General features: G+C 36.9%; 1 protein-coding gene across 1 annotated transcript in view; it reads left to right on the forward strand.

Annotated features, from left to right (window-relative positions):
• Hook3 (hook microtubule tethering protein 3) overlaps window positions 1-18,523 on the forward strand; it is a 78,611-nt gene that overhangs the window by 37,444 nt on the left and 22,644 nt on the right. Inside the window, exons 7-15 of the mRNA XM_027395373.2 lie at window positions 837-899; window positions 2,225-2,308; window positions 3,490-3,653; window positions 7,113-7,253; window positions 8,436-8,637; window positions 11,373-11,483; window positions 12,121-12,208; window positions 15,508-15,577; window positions 17,422-17,562. Of these exons, the coding sequence (XP_027251174.1) occupies window positions 837-899; window positions 2,225-2,308; window positions 3,490-3,653; window positions 7,113-7,253; window positions 8,436-8,637; window positions 11,373-11,483; window positions 12,121-12,208; window positions 15,508-15,577; window positions 17,422-17,562 (1,064 nt within the window). The remainder of the gene's footprint in view (window positions 1-836; window positions 900-2,224; window positions 2,309-3,489; window positions 3,654-7,112; window positions 7,254-8,435; window positions 8,638-11,372; window positions 11,484-12,120; window positions 12,209-15,507; window positions 15,578-17,421; window positions 17,563-18,523) is intronic.

An 18,523-nucleotide genomic window follows, 5' to 3' on the forward strand; every position in this document is an offset into this window, starting at 1 on the left:
AGGGGTACATGTACTGTCATTAATTTGGGGTAACACTGATGCCCATATTTATTCCTTTTTAAAAGTTGACATACAAAGTAATGAGATTCATTATGGCATTTTCATAAAAGGGCATTTCATTTTCCAGTTTTGTTTTGCTGCTGTTGATAGAATTCTGTGCATGTGGCTCCAGGCCTTGCACAGGCTAAGCAAGCACTGTACCACTGAGAGACATGTCTAGCCTCACAGTTTCTCTCAGTCTTATCCTTTGATGGTTTTATACATGAATACATTTTGGTCCTTTTGATACCCTACCACCATTACACTCTCTCATTCTCCTCCTACTGAACTCCTTCCCAATAATAACCTTTTCAGTTTTCAAAACTTGGGGGTTTTTGTTGCCGCTGTTGTTTTGTGATCCACTGTGTTAATTAGGATTGCTTGCAGGAGTGTGGGTGGAGCATGGCCAGCTTAACAGTGGGCGCACCACTGAAGAACACAACTCTCCCTTTCCACATTTATTATTTACAATGAAAGACGTACTTGCTGTTGCTCTTCTTACTGAAAAGTCACTGTTTTTGAATGTCTATCCATGCTCCTAGCATAGTGATACGATTAAATTTATGCTTGATTCTTACAGCTGGGGCTCTCAAAGAAAATGAGCACCAGATTTCACATGTTTAATTTTAAGTGTAAACATTACTTGAAGTGAAAAACAGTCAGAAGAATTAATTACAGAAAACAGTTGCTTGCTTTTTGTTTTAATTTGTTGTTGTTTTAGTAGTTTCTGGGTGTTCTTTTTGTTGTATTACCTAGAATGCCTTTTTGCCTCATAATCATTTTAATCTTAATTTCAGCTAATGAGTAAAGAGTCTCCTGTCTCTGCTGGAAATGATGCCTATGTTGATCTGGATCGCCAGGTATATATATACATATATATATATATATATATATACATATATATACATATATATAAAATTGTGTATTCATGAAACAGTTGAGGCAGATAAATTTTGGGTATTAGTGTGAAGAATGCAGTTGAAATTGCTTATAGAATACATTGATAAAAATTTCATATTTTGCCTACATTTAAGAACTTAAGCTATTTTGCTAATTGATATTACAAATTATAATTAAGCTTAGACTTTGTAGTAAAAGTAGTACTGCATGGGCCAGTGAGTTGTCTCATCAGGGAAGGGCACTTGCTGGCAAGTGTGATAAGTTCAACCTCCAGGACCTACTTGGTAAAAGGAGAGAACACAATACATTAGATTGTCCTGATTTTGGTATGCACACCCTGGTGAGCATGTGTGTGCACACATGCACACACACAGAGAAATGAATTAATGTGGTACAGAAAAAATATAGTAGCGTTGCATATCTCATTTTAAAACAAATTCCCTTAATTTGCAATAATCCCTGTTTTCTAGCCATTATTTTCTTCTTGTTTCATAACTTGCTGTATCGACCAGGCTGGAGTCAATCTCGAAGAGATCAACCTGCCTCTGACTCCTAAAGTGTTGGGATTAAAGGAGTGAGCTGCCACACTTGGCTGAGAAAATAACTTGGCAATGTATTTTTAAGCATGAAATGCTGTTATAGTCAGTTTTTGGTTTACAGTATTCTGCATGAGCAGAACTTCGTATCTTTTGCTTTCTCTTATTTTTGGCTCAGGGTTTCTAAGTGTTATATAAGAAAGTCTTTGGACATGATATAATTTTAACCCAAGCTATAATTTACCTTTCTCTTTGTGATATTGTTTCCTTGCTGTTGTGGTTACATTTTTGGTTTTGTATCTTTATTAGACTGAGGTTTATATATATGAAATAAGGAGACAAAATTTTATTTTAATTAGTGTTTTCATAATTTGCTAACTTAGAATTTATAATAATAAGGAAACAGACATGGAAATGTTTGTTAAGAATCAGAATAATCCAGGTGTGGTGGCATACTTTTAATCCCTGTACTCATGAGGCAGAGCCAGACAGATCTCTCCTGATTTTGAGGCCATTCTTTCTGGAATATGTAGGGAATTTAAGGCCAGCCAGAACTGCATAGTGAGACCCTGTCTCAGCATAAATCCCAAAACAAAAAATTGGCTTACTTTCTTCTTTACCAGAGAGGGTATTGATTTCCCCTATACTACCTCCCAAGAAGTAAAAATGTTTTAATTCTGTGTTACCTCTATGTAATGTCTTCATTTTATATTGAAACTTTCTTATGCTTTGTTGTTGTTTCTAACTAGTTGAAGAAAACTACAGAAGAACTAAACGAAGCTTTGTCAGCAAAGGAAGAAATTGCTCAAAGATGCCATGAATTGGATATGCAGGTAAAGAGGTTCTATGTGTATACTACCACAAATACCATCAAATGTACTCGGGATTGTCACATGGTACAGTTTCAATATAATATAGCCTAATAAGACAACAAAGAAAAACAAGCAAATAGGGTTCTGATTTAGAAGAGTATGGCATATAAAGATGTTACCTGCCCTTTTTTGTAATTTAATTAAACTCATTATAAATGAATATTAAACTTCCAGAAGAAAAAGAAGAGACGTGATGTGAGTGCTTGACTCTTCATGTGTCAGTAAACTCTCACTTCCATACTTTCAGTGGGTGGGCATCCTTTTCCTTTTGTGTATTACAGGGCACTGTGGTACTTTACCTGTGCCTGTAGAAGCTAGGCGAAAATTCTGAGTGTCCTGCTGCTCTGCTCTCTGACTGGCCAGCAAGCTCCAGGATTTACCTGTCACAGCCCCTCAGCACTGGAGCTATAAGCATGCATGGCAACATCTGGCTATTTCTGTGGGTCCAGGAGGTCGATTTCTTCCAAAGTGTTTGAAGAATTTTGTATTCTTTGTGTAGTCCTGGCTGTCCTAGAACTTACTTTATATACCAGGCTGCCCTCATAGTTTGTATTCTGATCACAAGGGGACTTTGTTTTCATCTTTGCCAATAGTTGGTTCAGTCTTTTTAAACTGTATCCATTGTCATGAGAGTTGAATTGATAATTTTGTGGTTTCAGTTTGCGTTTACTTGGTGACTATTGATTAGTATCTTTCTTTGTGCTTATTTACCATCTGTATATCCTTGGTGAAGTCTCTTTTCAAATATCAAGTAAAGCCAGGTGTGGTGGCCTAGACCTATAATCCCAGCTGCCTGGGAGGCTGATGCAGAGGGATCACTTGAGCCCAAGAATTTGAAATACCTGAGCAATGTAGCAAGATCCTATCTCACAATAAATAGAAATTTTAAAATTCTTACTCTTACGTGCTGCTTTGTGTGCATAACATTAAAAATAATATAGATGTTTTCAATGGAGATTGATTGTCCAAGTGAGGTGGCACTCAGCAGACAGAGGCCAGAATGGTCTATATAGTGAGTTCTAGGTCAGCTAGGGATACATAGTAAGAACCTATCGCAAAAATAATCAGGCAGATGCTTTAATTAATAATGATAATTCACAAGAGTTTGAGTTGAATAATCATTGCCCTTCCAATTCCAACAGGTTGCAGCACTACAAGAGGAGAAAAGTAGTTTACTGGCAGAAAATCAGATATTAATGGAAAGACTCAATCAGTCTGATTCTATAGAAGATCCCAATAGTCCAGCAGGAAGAAGACATTTGCAACTTCAGACTCAGTTAGAGCAACTTCAAGAGGAAACATTCAGGTAAAAGATCACTCATTACAATCTATTTTTTAAAATTTTAAACAGTCTTTTAAAGCAAATAGAAGGAGCCTGGATGACTCAGCCAGTAAAGGTGCTTGTTTCCAAAGCCTTACTGCCTGAGTTCACGCTGAAGAACCCACATGGTGAAAGAAGGGAACCAAATCTGACCAAAAGTTATCCTCTATCACACACACATGCACACCCGTAGTTAAGAGTTTTAGGACTTGTGGGTAACTGCAGACCCAGGTGGCTGTATAATGAAACAGCTTCTCAGAGTCTTCACACACATCATGAAATTCCTTCACACCTAGGAAAATTCCATCAATGCTATATACTCTGAAGGCACAGATGCTTCAGCTGCAAAATAACAGTGAGTGAAGGGAAGAAACCAAGCACAAGCTTGCATCCCCAAAGCTACCCTACCAGTGCCTGCCTAGGAACTCTATGGGAAGCAAAGGCAAGCACAGCATTGATAGACAGGCAGGAAGAGTGCTAGTAAAGCATGAAGGTAAGTTGAAATAATCAGAAAATATGAAATGAAGGGTCTGGAGAGATGGCTTAGCACTCCAGAATACTTTCAGTTTTTAACAGAGGACCTGTGTTTGATTCCCAGCATCCACATGTTGCTCCACAACCATCTATAACTTCAGACCTAGAGGGTTCAATGCCCTCTTGCCTCCACAGGCACCAGCTAAACAAGTGGTATACAGGCATACATGCAGGCAAAGCATCTATACACATAAAATTATTTTTAATTTTACATTTGAGCTGGGCATTGGTGGCGCACGCCTTTAATCCCAGCACTCAAGGGAGGCAGAGGCAGGTGGATCTCTGTGAGTTCGAGACCAGCCTGGTCTACAAGGGCTAGTTCCAGGACAGCCTCCAAAGCCACAGAGAAACCCTGTCTCAAACCCCCCCCCCAAAAAAAATTACATTTGAAAAAAAAGAAAATATGAAATTGACTCCTAAATCTAAAATCATTCTTAGTAAAACAAATTATTATAGCAGATAAAATTGGGTTTAAGTTTCAATATTTTGTCATGTACCAAATGGGGTCAGGGGAAGTAAAAAACTTTAATGTTAAATTTTAAACCATTAATAATCTGTCAGAAAATGCCAGTGGCTATTTCAGAGGGGCAGCAGGTAGCAGTTGAAGTTCAAGGTGTCAGCCTACCAGGGGGAGACTCCCTGATGGGTCAGTCTTGGTTAGGCAAAGCCCCAAGACCATAGACCCCAGAATGTCTTTTGTTTCTGCTGTGCCGTTACATGTTGCCTGCTGCTGTCTTTCTCTGGTGTCTGGCATGGCTGAATGGATATGGGGGAGATTCCCCACTGCCTGTAATATAATGTGTTTATCTCATGGAAACATCTCATTTGGGGCATTTTTACTTGTGGATTATGATAATGATTCATCCCTAAGATGTACTATCTAATTCATAATAATGATGTTAGCTTATACAGAGTTTTGATGAATAAAAGTAAATACAAAGAATTGTTACACAGTTAGGACTTAAGGAGCTACATAGATCATAGATCATAGCTCAAGTTAATGATTAAGAGAAACAATTTAATCTCAGGAGCTAGGCTGGCTCTAATTCTTTAATCTTAACACTGAAAGCCGAAATCACAGGTTTCGGTGTGCATCATTAGCAGAAACAAAGCCTTGTAATAACTTCAGGTTAGATCAGATGTTTTGATAATAGCTTTAAGATGAAAAACCCCAGGAAACAATCTAAAGTTCACAAGGACACATAGCTGAGGTCAAAAATACTAAGCAGTCCAACTGTTACTACTTGAAGTATTTTCTTGCTAGGGTTGGCAGATCATCAAAGGTGATGATTAATTCCTTGTACCCTCAATCTTCTGATAGAAGAAACCATTGATGAATGGGTATGCATCCTAAATATCTAAAGTACAGCTGACTGATTGTTTTTTATGGATAGAAGTTTAGGTTTGTGATTCCTTTAAGATTCTTTATAAGATTAACTTTCAAGATCAGTAGTAAAATGATTGATTCTTTCTTTGTAACCACTATATGCAGCTTGTTCATGTTCTGTTAATCTTTAACAAGTTACTTAGATGTAAATGTATATGGGTTATTGGGGTGATTTTGTTTTTAAGCATGTAAGGGAGATGAAAAACATGATTTTAATTGTGCTCTGTAGGAATATAGCAGGATCACTGTTTTGCTGAAGGGGCTTTGCAGCCATCCAGTGATTTTTGTCACAAGATGCCTCAGTCATACCTGCGGCTCTTCTGTTATATTGTGTATTGTACATGACTAGGGACTAGAGTGGTGAAGGCATGTGATGGTCTCTTCAGTAAGACATGCAAGTTAAGATTAGGGACCTTGGTATGAGGAAATATTTTATGTAACAATCAATAAATATGTCTTTGTATGGCTGTTCAGGGTCCAGTCTAGTCCAGTTAAGCCTATCAGAAGAGGCTGGACCTTCTTTTTGTCACATAGGCCTTAAAATTTCATCTTGGAGTACCTTTTTTTCATCAACCGCCAATGAAAGAACACAGTAGGAACGCTAAGGAGTAGAGAATAAAGAGGGAAACCATCAAGAGAAAATACAAGTTTCTTTTTCCCTAACTTCCTCAGATAGAAAAGTAGTACATGCCTACTCTGTGGATTTCCCTTTGAGTCCTGTGCCACCCTGTGCTTGGAGGCTGGCCCCCCAAGCAGCAATTAGAAAATGTAATATTAGGGGCTGGAGAGATGGCTCAAAGGTTAACAGCACTGACTGATCTTCCAGAGATGTTGAGTTCAATTTCCAGCAACCACATGGTGGCTCACAACCATCTGTAATGAGATTTGGTGCCCTCTTCTGGTATGCAGGAATACATGGAGGCAGAATGTTGTACACATAATAAATAAATAAATCTTTAAGAAAGAAAATGTAAGATTAAAAGAAAGAAATACCAAAATGTTCACTAAAAGAAATAACTACAACGTATGAGATACGGTTGAACTATATAAAATTTATAAATTGAAAGTAAGTAATCAATATCATGAAATACTTTGAACAGGAGACAGGAAGGACCTTGTAATCAAAGGAAGGTTGTATGCCAACTAAACAAATCTGTTTAATTATATGGGGATAGTATTAAATCATGTTTGGGGAGTAGTCTGAACAGAAATAAGACTGGGTGATAGGCACCACAAATGTTGACATTAGTTTACATTGACCTAAGTATGGCTTTTCTTTTCTTGATACATATTCTCAGTTAAAAATTTGGGAACCTTTCCTCTAGTTCCCTGCTGTGAATACTTTACGCAATCAATTAAACCCGTCTTCATGACAGGTGTGACAGGGTAGCTTGTGGCTACACAGGTGAGGGGTGTGGCAAGAAGAGTGCATTCACATGCTTTGTCTTTTTGTTTTCTTTATTCTTCTAAGTAGAATTACAACACACTGAATAGTGCTTCTATCTATTTTGTTTTGGTTACAGACTAGAAGCAGCGAAAGATGATTATCGAATACGCTGTGAGGAGTTAGAAAAGGAAATTTCTGAGCTTCGACAGCAGAATGATGAACTAACCACTTTGGCAGATGAAGCTCAATCTCTCAAGGATGAAATAGACGTTCTCAGGTAAACCGTTTCCCTTCTCTGGAATATCAGACTCATTGCTACCCAGAACAGGTCCATCTCAGATGTTACAAACTCTGACTTCTCTGAGCACACAAGTGTTCAAAGTTTCAGTGAATAAGTAAATAAGTAAGTGGCTTTATAACACATAAATTGATATGACAAATAAGTATCAGATAAATGTTAAATACCCTAGGCCATCCCTTCACACTTATCCAGCACTAGTTTTTACTTCTTACTGCTCTTACTTAATTCTGAGCCCTCCATGCCCTTGGTCTTTGTCTTCAATTCTGGCTTTATTTCTTTGCTGGCCATTTTCTCCTTCCTGTCAAGTATTCTCTGTGTAGGTGCCTTACTCACCATTCTATTTCTTTCACAATCTCATCCTCTTTGATATTCCCTCTTTTGTTTTTTAGAATACTAAAAGTGTAGAGAGAAAATTATATAGTTCTGTAATTTAGTCCTATCACATATTAGAGATGTTTTTCTCTTACCCCTGGCCTACTACTCACTAGTACATAGCCCTGTCTCCCATTTCTCTCATAGCTGTTAAATGTTTTTATAACTCTTCTCATCTGTCTGCTACCCACCACACCCCATCCCTACCAAGAGGAAGCAACTGTACACTATTAACTCTCGATGTCCCCCTGCATTCACACCCATCTTTCTTCTGTTTCTTCCTGCACTAAGACCTTCACTCTGATGTTCTCAAGCATTCTTGCCTATAGAGTGACTGTGTTGTACCAAGTATTCATTTCTCTTGAATCCTACACATCCACACAAGTATCTGTAATATTTTTTTAAAGACAACATACGCTTTTCTCAGCCCTCTAAAATTTGCCACTCTCTATCTCCATTTCTCTACTGAAACCTTAACTGGGATTCACTGTTAACAGAGTAGTTGCCAAATCATTTGGACATTCCGCAATTTATTTTACTTTTTTGCTAAGTGTGATTTTGCTGGTTACCCTCCTTTTGACCTTAACGTTTTATTAGACATTTTTAATGACATATTTTTCTGTAATTTAGGTTATGTTTTTTTTTCTTATTGTAACAAAACCTGGATTCACTTTAGGTTTTATGATTTAATACATGCTAAGTCCTGATCTGTCTCCTATTTTAACATTGTCTGAAACAGCTTTACATCTGTGGGTTGTTTGTGCCTAATTTCTCATCTCATTCTAGACACTCATCTGATAAAGTATCTAAACTAGAAGGTCAAGTCGAATCTTATAAAAAGAAGCTGGAAGACCTTGGGGATTTGAGGCGACAGGTTAAACTCTTAGAAGAAAAGAATACTATGTACATGCAGAACACTGTCAGTCTGGAGGAAGAATTAAGAAAGGCTAATGCAGCCCGAGGTCAGCTTGAGACGTACAAGAGACAGGTAAGAGTACACAAGCAGAATTCTTCTTGGTACTGCCCTGCAGGGGCCATATCACAACACACAGCTTTTTTTTTTTTTTTTTTTTTGGTTTTTCAAGACAGGGTTTCTCTGTGGCTTTGGAGGCTGTCCTGGAAGTAGCTCTTGTAGACCAGGCTGGTCTCGAACTCACAGAGATCCGCCTGCCTCTGTCTCCCAAGTGCTGGGATTAAAGACATGCGCCACCAACGTCAATAACTTCTAAGCTTTTTGGCCAAAATCAACTTTTGTTTTTGTGATTTGTCTTAATCACTGTGAAGAGACACCATTACCAAGGCAACTCTTGTAAAAGAAAGCATTTAATTGGGGTGTTGCCTGCAGTTTCAGAAGTTTAGTCCATTATCATCATGGTGAGGAGCATGGTGGCATACAGGCAGACATGGTGCTAGAGAAGTAGCTGAGATCTGCAGGCAGCATGAAGAGATAGTGAGCCCCTGGGCCTGGCTTGAGCTTCTGAAACCCCCAAACCCACCCCCAGTGACACACTTTATCCTACAAGTCCACACCTCCAACAAGCCACCTCTTAATCCTTCTATTCTTAGCTGTTTTTATATTTATTTTTTATTACATTTTATTTATTTGGTTGCAGGGGATATAGGTATGCCTCAACATGCATATGGAGGTTCTAGGACAACCTGCAAGAATCTGCTCTCTCCTTTCACCATGTGGGTTCAGGGTAATGAGCTCAGATCATCAGGCTCTTCAGCAAATGTCTTAATCCTGTACATCATAAGTGGCTTCCAAGTCTCTTTGGTGGATATATTCTCTTCTCAGTAATCTATTATAAAAGTTTCAACTATATGGCGAACTTAAGGAAATTCCTGAAATATTGAACTTCACCATGGATTGAAATTACTCAAAATAAGTATAGCCAAAAAACTTATACTTGTTCTTAAAACATATGCAATATGAAATGAGTGGTAATATATTTAGAGGAAAAAGCAGAAAGAAATGGAGAATATTATTTAAAGAAAAAAATCACTGAACATTTTTAGCATACCTAATTTAGAATTAAGAGAAAATTTATGCCTATAAATATAATAATAAACTGCATAGAACCCCAATTCTCTGTGCCTATTTATGATCAGATTCTTTTGTTTGTTTGTTTTTTGTTGATGTGGAACTCACTTTGTAAACCAGGCTGGCCTTGAATTCACAGAAATCCACCTGCCTTTGCCTCCTGAGTGCTGGAATTAAATGCATGTGCCACCACCGCCACGCTCATGATCAGATTCGTAATGCTCTTTTTTTTATGACATTTTTCTTTCTACAAGTTCTCTGTGTGTGCCATGGTCTCACGTTCATAAAATGTGTACTTCTTCCCCTGCTTCTCCTGTGCTAAAGAAGGACCTCAGGACCATGTGTACACTGGGCAAGCATTCTCCTACTGAACTATATTCCTCATCTTTGGTATTTTTGAGACAGGGTCTTACTGTGTACCTTGACTAGACTTGCCATGCAACACAGCCTGTACTTGAACTTGCAGTCCTTCTGCCAGTGTCTAATGAGTATTGGGATCAAAGGCATGTACTCCTTTTTTTTTTTTCTTTTGAAAAATCTAGAATATGTTTTTTATTTCACAATTTCAATCTGAAGTTCTTGGTGAATTTATAAGACTATAATTACTAGTAATATTGTCTGATTAAGTACAGCTTTTTCTCATTGTCTTCATAATTTCAATCTTGCATATTCATTAGTTCCTTTGGGAATTGTGGTGGTCCTGATTTGGAGTGTTTGTTTGTTTGTTTTTTAAGTCAGTATATGTTTCCTCAAGCCATGTTTTCCAGCATTAGCAAGCAGAACCATTTCCGTTGCCTGTGTTTGCATTCCCCAGACAAAACAAGTAGTGAAAATTAAAACACATATCTATATATCAACTGGCCAGGTTTACACATTTCCAAGGTATTTCTTTTTAAACTCAGAGCACTCATTTATCTTGCCTGATGATGGATCTTCCTTCCTTCTTCCCTCCCTCTCTCCCTTTCTCCTGAGATAGAGTTTCACTTTGTAGCCCTGGTGTCTGGAACTCACAGAGATCTGCCTAATGCTGCCTCTTGAGTGCTGGGATTAAAAGTGTGCACCTCTATTCCCAGACTGGTTGTTTTTTCTCCTCACTCTTGACAACCAGGACTATTTAATAACCACTTGATTCCTGTTAAACTCAAAGCTCTAGGTTCCTGTTATTGGAAATTGTCACCTCACATGACCCACAGATTCTGCATGCACTTCTCCCTGGGGTTTTTAGCCTCTTAGAAGATTAGCTATGTAAGTGAGTTTTACCCTCACTAGCATTCCTTCCTTTCTTTCCTTCCTGCTTCTTTCCCTCTCAATATTTTTGCTAGAAATGAAAGCTCCTATAGATTCTCCAATAATTGACATCACTGTTCTAGATGACTCCAGTTTAGGAGTCCTATACAGATTTTAACTCCTAGTTTTCTCCTTTCTATTAGACTGATGGGTTGTATAACATTTAGTTAAGTATGGTAGGAATAGAGTTTTCATAAACCCATAGAAGAAAATGATGTTTTTTTTTTCAATTTTGTTTAGTTTGAGGGGCATGCTGGGGACTGAATTTAGGGCTTTGTGCACGCTAATAAGCATGTGTTCTGCCATTGAGTTATATCCCACCACCTTGATGATCAGTTGTTTTCAAATTATAAAAATTGAGATTTTTATATCATTTTTATATTTTGTTTCAGGTTGTAGAACTGCAAAATAGATTATCTGATGAATCAAAGAAAGCAGATAAGTTAGATTTTGAATATAAGCGGCTAAAAGAAAAGGTTGATGGTCTTCAGAAAGAAAAAGATGTGAGTATGTATTGAGCATTTTGTTTTCCAGATGTGCTAACATTAAGACGGGAATTTAACTTGTTTTGACTGCATTAATTCCTTCTTTTTTTTTTAATTGTTCTACTTTTAAGTCACAATTTTTCCCTTGTTTCTCATAAATAAATAAAAGATAGGACTAGTTTTATTTCAGTTCTCATTTCGTTAACATACATATATTTGTTGTCATTAGTCTCACTTGTCATTACTGTTCACTTCCTATGTGTGTAGCCCTCTGTTTTCTGTGTGACTAGTATGGAGGACACTGCTGCATTGTTTTGTTGAGCATATTTTTGCTTTTCACAGTTTGAGTCTTCATCCTGAATTTAGTCTTCATCCTGAATCTTTGTTTAATGAAAACAATGTTAAGAAAATAGTTAAGGATAGACTAAATGGCTTTGTGTCTCATGCTTAAGCATGAATTGGCATATAATAATAAATACTTGGTATTGTAAAAATAGAAAATAAAAAAAGACAATCATCTTCATCTGTTTCTGCTCTATAGAAAATCAAAACTGGAAATAAGCCTAAGTTTATTGTTTTATCTTCTTCCTGGATAAGGCCTCAACTACTGCCTAGTAAATCTGTGGATCTAACCTTTGTTTTTATGTTACTTTAGAGGTTAAGAACAGAAAGGGATTCTCTGAAGGAAACCATTGAAGAGCTTCGCTGTGTCCAGGCTCAGGAGGGGCAGCTCACCACTCAAGGTAAAAATTCCTGTAGCTCCAGGAGTCTAGCTCAAATACCAGTAAAGGTGTTGGCTTCACTTTAAGATGATTGCACCAACAGATGGAAGTGAAAAATGGGCCAAACAAAATAAACTGAATGAAATTTTTGAACTGTTAACCAAGATTTTAACAGGTTATGGTTGAGGGGTTGGGTTTACTTAGCAACTTTAAAGCAATTTTGTAATCTCTTGAGTTTTATAAGTCAAAAATCATCTGTTAACCTGGACACTTTTATTCTGAAAAATTGCTCATTATTTCTTTAAAAGTATATCAAACTTTGCAAGTTGGTGATTTCTGCAAAAAGTAGAATGGATTTTAAATCATTCAGAAACTTATAGCTGGGCTGTGGTAGTGTAGGACTTTAATCCCAGCACTTGGGAGGGAGAGGCAGGTGGATCTCTATGATTTTGAGGCCAGCCTGGTCTTCAAAGTGAATTCCAGGACAAGCTTCAGAGCTACACAGAGAAACCCTGTCTCAAAAAGCCAAACTAAAAAGAAAAAAGAAACTTAATCCGGGGCTGGAGAGGCTCCTTGGTTCAGAGCACTGGCTACTCTTACTGAAGACCTCGGTTCAGTTCCCAGCACCCATATTGCAGTTCATGCAACTCCAAGTCCCAGGGAATCCACCGTCCCCTTCTGGCTTCTGCACTGCCAGCACATGGTGCACTTAACTTATGTGAAAGCAAAACAGTCATATACACAATAGAAAAATAAATCTTTCAAAAAAGATTTAGGAATTCTTAGAAGAAAACCTTTAAGGAAAAAAATGACACACATAATATGGCTTCTTTCTCACATGAGGGGATTAATGCTTAGCTTATCATTTGCCCTCTTCATTCTTTAATCATAGTAGGTGACTGATAATGGCTGATACAAGTTTCACACTTAAACAAATATTGATTTTTCAGTTACTTGGACTTGTTCCCTTCCTATGTGTATTCCTTTTATTTCTTCCTGAATCTTAGTTCACTAGCTAAGACTTGCTGTAGTGTATTGAACAAGAGTGGGGAAGGTGCATACCTTTTCTGTTAAGAACTCTACTGTAAAGCCGGGAGTTGGTGGCACACGCCTTTAATCCCAGCACTTGGGAGGCAGAGGCAGGTGGATCTCGAGTTCCAGGCCAGCCTGGTCTCCAGAGGGATTGCCAGGATAGGCTCTAAAAGCTACACAGAAACCCTTTCTCAAAAAAAAAAAAAAAAAAAAAAAAAAAAAAAGAATTCTATTGTAGAACTCCTTCAGGAATAGGCACAGAGCTCAGTGTCAGCCATGTGAACAAAATGAAGGGAAAATAGCATCATTTCCGTTTGTACAGAAAAAAAGGCATTTGACAAATTCCAACACCTACTCATAATTTTAAAAGCTCAGTATGCCAGAAATAGAAGATTTCTTCAACACGATAAAGAAACATTTGGAAAAACCTCAGTGGTCAAAGACTAAAAGTCATCCCTCCAAGACCAGGAAGAAAATAAAGGAATTTGTTATCATCACTTTTCTTCAGGATAGTATTAAAATTTCTAGCTAGAGCAGGTAGGAATGTGGGGTGGGAGGGATTGCATATTTTTCATCCAAATGCAGAAGAATGAAACTGACCCAAAGACCTAATCTTAAAATTTACATTTTGATGACATTGAATTTGACAATGATCCCCTGCAATTGGTACCAAAGACACAGGCAACAAAATAAAAGATGAAGAGTGCTTTATCAACATTGAAAATGTTAATGAAACACTAGAGTAGAGGTAGAGTAGAGTTAATCTACAAAATGGAAGAAAGTATTCGCAAATATCTGAAATGAATTAATATCCAGGGGCTAGGAAGATGGCTCAGTGGTAAAAGTGCTTGATGTGGAAGTATGAGTATCTGAGTTGACTTGCCACTCAGTGAGAGATCCACTCAGTGGTTAAGAACACAGGCTGCTGGTACAGAGGACTTGGGTTCAATTTCCATTAACCACAGGACTGCTCATAACCATCTGTAACTCCAGTTTCAGAGGATCCAGTGCCCTCTTCTAGCCACTTAGGGTGTCAGGAACACACATGATACACAAACATTCTATATCTAAAGTGCAGGATGATTGAGGAAAACAGTCGAGGTCAGTTTCTGTCTTCTGCATATGCTCACACACATGTACATGAATACATGATATACACAGAGAGATTATCAGGCTATCTGAAAAATTCATAAAATTGAACAATAATAAAAACAAAACCCATTTCACACATGAATAAAGGATTTGAATAGAAAGAACTATGCATCTCCAAAGAAGATAAACAGTTGGTCAATAAATATATGAAATAGTGATATTATTCAGTGATCACTAGAAAAAGGCACATCAGAGTTACCACAAACTAATTAGTGAGGCCAGTGCTCTTCCCACTACCACCAAGACCCCAAAGAAAGGAAAATAGATATTGGTTAGAATTAGTTGGGAGAAATTGAAACCATTATGCATTACTGGTGGGCTGGGGCAATGCTGTGGAAATAAATTTGATGGCTTTTTAAAATGTTTAAGCATAAAATAACGTGATTCATCAGTTCCACTCATAAGTACATCACTAAAAGAACTGAAAGTGGATACAATGAGATCATTGTATAACATTACTGTGTATACACATTATATGTACATAGCATTAGTCACAGTCACCAAAAAGTAGAAATAATGCACATCCATCTACAGATTAGATTCAATAAATGCACAAAATGGAATATTATTTAGCAGTAAAGGGAAGAAAGTTCTGCAGAGTGCTGTGATGTGGACAAATCATCAAACTATTGTGTTGACTAAGTAAAAAAGACCAATACATGATTCTGCTTACATGTCTAGACAAACAACTGATTGACACAGACTTGAAAAATAGAACTGAGATTACCAAAGTTAGGGCCAGGAAGAGTGGAATAGTCTAATAGTTATAGAATTTCTGACTGGGTATTAAATAGTTGAAAACAGATAGTGGTAATGGTTAGACAACATTGAAATGTGCTTAATGGTATGAGGTCAGACACTCGCAATTGTTTGAATGAAAAATTAATTTTGTAAGGCTACTGTAACTTTTACTTGAGAAAATTGGTGATTTTTACCTAGCATCCACAGAGCCAGGTTCAAGTACCAATACCACAAAACAAACAACCACCACCAAAATAAAATAAAAAAGAACTAGTGAATTCTTTAGCTGTTACAATTCATACTCAGGGCAGTGCTTTCCTGCTGAAACTGTATCTTTTAAGTAAAGGAGGTAATTGTCCTTCCTTAACTTTGTATACTTCTCTGTGTACTTGTAGGGTTAATGCCTTTGGGAAGCCAGGAGTCCTCAGACAGCCTCGCAGCAGAGATTATTACACCTGAAATCAGGTAAGGAGGGTGATAGTGACAGTCACTCCACATAATGTCCTTGTAAAGAACTTACTCCCCCATGTAAAAAAGAACTAGCTCCACTTTTTGATGGACATTTCATTCTGAACTTGGTATTACATTTCCATGTTTTCAGCATTTTAGAAGCCAGAGGTCAAATTATTTTCACTTGAGGGAGACAGTTTTTCATACTGTCTTTCATACAAAAGCAAACTCACATATCCCATTTTGGAGGCTTAGCAGACAGCATGAAAATACCCAAGACAAAGGTTGTACTCAATCTAATAAATAGTTAATTACTAAGATTTATCTATTAACCACTTGGAATGGTCTGATAAAGGAACAGTGATACAAATGGAGGAACTCTTCTCGTCTGTAACTACTCTTCCCTCAGTATTCCTCACCTGTCTATGGAGACAGCATCATAGAGATTTCATTTCCTTCAGTACATTGCTTAGCATTATGTATATGAATGAAAATGAGAGGAGGGGAACGTATTGGGAAGGTAATGATTAATCTTAAACATTGCTTTTACCTTTTGGGACTATTTGTCATTGTCTTTATCTGTGTTGTCCATCATATCCCATCTCATCACTGTGTGTGTGTGTGTGTGTGTGTGTGTGTGTGTCTGTCTGTCTGTCTGTCTGTCTGTCTGTCTGTCTGTCTGTTTTGTGTATATGTATGTATGCACGAGCACTCACCCCAGCCACAGCTCATGTGTAGAGGTTAGTGGACAACTTGGGAGTTGGTTCTCTCCACTTTGGAACCCTGGAATCAGACTTGGGCTGTCAGCCATCCCGCCAGCTCCTTATGTACCTTTTACTTTTCACCATCTAGGAACAAATGAAATTAGTTGAATGAATGCATACTTACTCTTTATGATTATTATAAATGACTATATCCTTTACCCCAAAAGCAGTTAAGGAAGCCTGTTGGTAAAGGTTTTTTTAAGCAGAAAAGGAGCAAGAATAACCCACACCTATGGTTTTTCTGCATGTGATTAGATACAACTTAAATCTGCTCTATATCCTAAAGAACTAATAAGAAAATGAAGTTATGAACAGTGATGAAAACTTTACAGCATATGTCAGAGACAGTGAGTTAATATTTGATATTTTTCACTCATGTTAGGATTTTGGAGGAACTAGAAGCCTCAAACAAGGTAAAAAGTGGAGGAAAAATGTCTTTAGAACAAATTGGAAAATATGTCTTCTGTGTAGAAATGTGCCCATCTTTTAACTGAAAATTTGCTTTTCTGATAAATGACCTTAAGGAAACAGCCAACAACACTCACAAAGGCATTTTATGAAACTACTCATTGTCAAAATATTAAAAGCTTGAAATGTGTCATCTAAATAAGTAATGATTGATTCATATCTTTTAGTACTATACATTTAAATTTTTGAGATAGAATTTATTGTGTAATTAATTCTAAGTGTAGCTAGCAAGTACCAGTACAAAATGTACTGTTTGATTCTTTTCTTTTGAAAAACAAATATTTGTCTGTATGTATATATATACAGAATTAGAAGATTGTGTTTCAACAACAGTCACTTTTCACTATACAGTTACAGAGTCATGTTCATAGTTTAAATAAGAAGGAAGACAGTGTTTGGAATTTTCTTCATCCTTTGTTATGAAACACAGAAACTGTTTCTTCAGACTGTACATTCTAGGAGTTAAGTTCCTAAAGGTGATATCATTTGCACTTATAAAGGTGCTGAACTAGTAGACTCATAGTCTTTCATTTGTATCCTGTGTATTGATACTCCAACTTTATATAGTTGGGTCATGATTCATGTGGTATCTTAACTAGATAACCAGCTTTTATTTCTCTCATTCAGGGAGAAACTTATTCGTCTTCAGCATGAAAATAAGATGTTAAAAATCAATCAAGAGGGTTCAGACAACGAGAAAATTGCCTTATTGCAGAGCCTTCTAGATGATGCAAACCTACGCAAGAATGAACTGGAGACAGAGAACAGGTAGTGTGCATAGGTGGAGTGGCAGCTGCAGCTTCTCCCTCTGTGCCTTGATTTTGATATTTTTAAAGAAAGGCTTGAGATTTATTTGAAAATGATTATATGCTAGTGTATTTTTTCATTTTTTTTAAAAATTATAATTACAACATTTCTTTTTCCTCCCTCCAAATCCTCTCCTTCCCACTCTCCTTAGTTCCAAATATGAGAGAAAACATACTTTTTTTCTATGGATACCTTTTTTCAAAAATTTAGCATGATGTTCACCAATTCCATCCAACAGATGACAAAATTTCATTATTTTTCATGATTGAATAAAATGTGTATTTATTCAACATTTTCTTTATCCATTCATCTATCAGTGGGCACCTATGCTGTTAGCACTACTTAGCTTTGTAAATAGTGCTATGATAAACATACATATTCAAGTGTGTTAGTTGTATACTGACTTTGACTCTTGTGTATGTATATAGGAATGGCATGGAAGGGTTGAATAAAGATTATCTTTTCTATTTTTATTTTACTGATTTACATAGCTGTTTTGCTAGTTTATATCCATTATGTTTTTTTATATCTTTGCCAGTATTTGGGCCGGAAAGATGACAGAGTAGTTAAGAGCACTGACTGTCATTCCAGAGGATCTGGGTTTGATTTCAGAACCCACATGGTGGCTCATACCCTCTTTGGACCTCTGCAGGCACTGTATACATGTGATGCACAGACATACATTCAGACAGAACACCCATAAAAATAAAATGAATGAATAATTACCTTTTAAAATAAACTATTTGCCTACATTTGTTATTTAGGGACTTTCTGGTTTTTAATGATTTGGTTACTTGATTTTCGTTCTTTTTTTATTTCTTTATAATCACTTCACATTAATTCTTGCTGTATGAAGAATAGCTGACAGTATCTCATTCTGTAGGCTCTCTATTCACTATTTTTTTATTTGATACACTTGAAC

Source organism: Cricetulus griseus, assembly GCF_003668045.3.
Source record: "Cricetulus griseus strain 17A/GY chromosome 1 unlocalized genomic scaffold, alternate assembly CriGri-PICRH-1.0 chr1_1, whole genome shotgun sequence".
In the NCBI taxonomy this organism is placed as follows: Eukaryota; Metazoa; Chordata; class Mammalia; order Rodentia; family Cricetidae; genus Cricetulus; species Cricetulus griseus.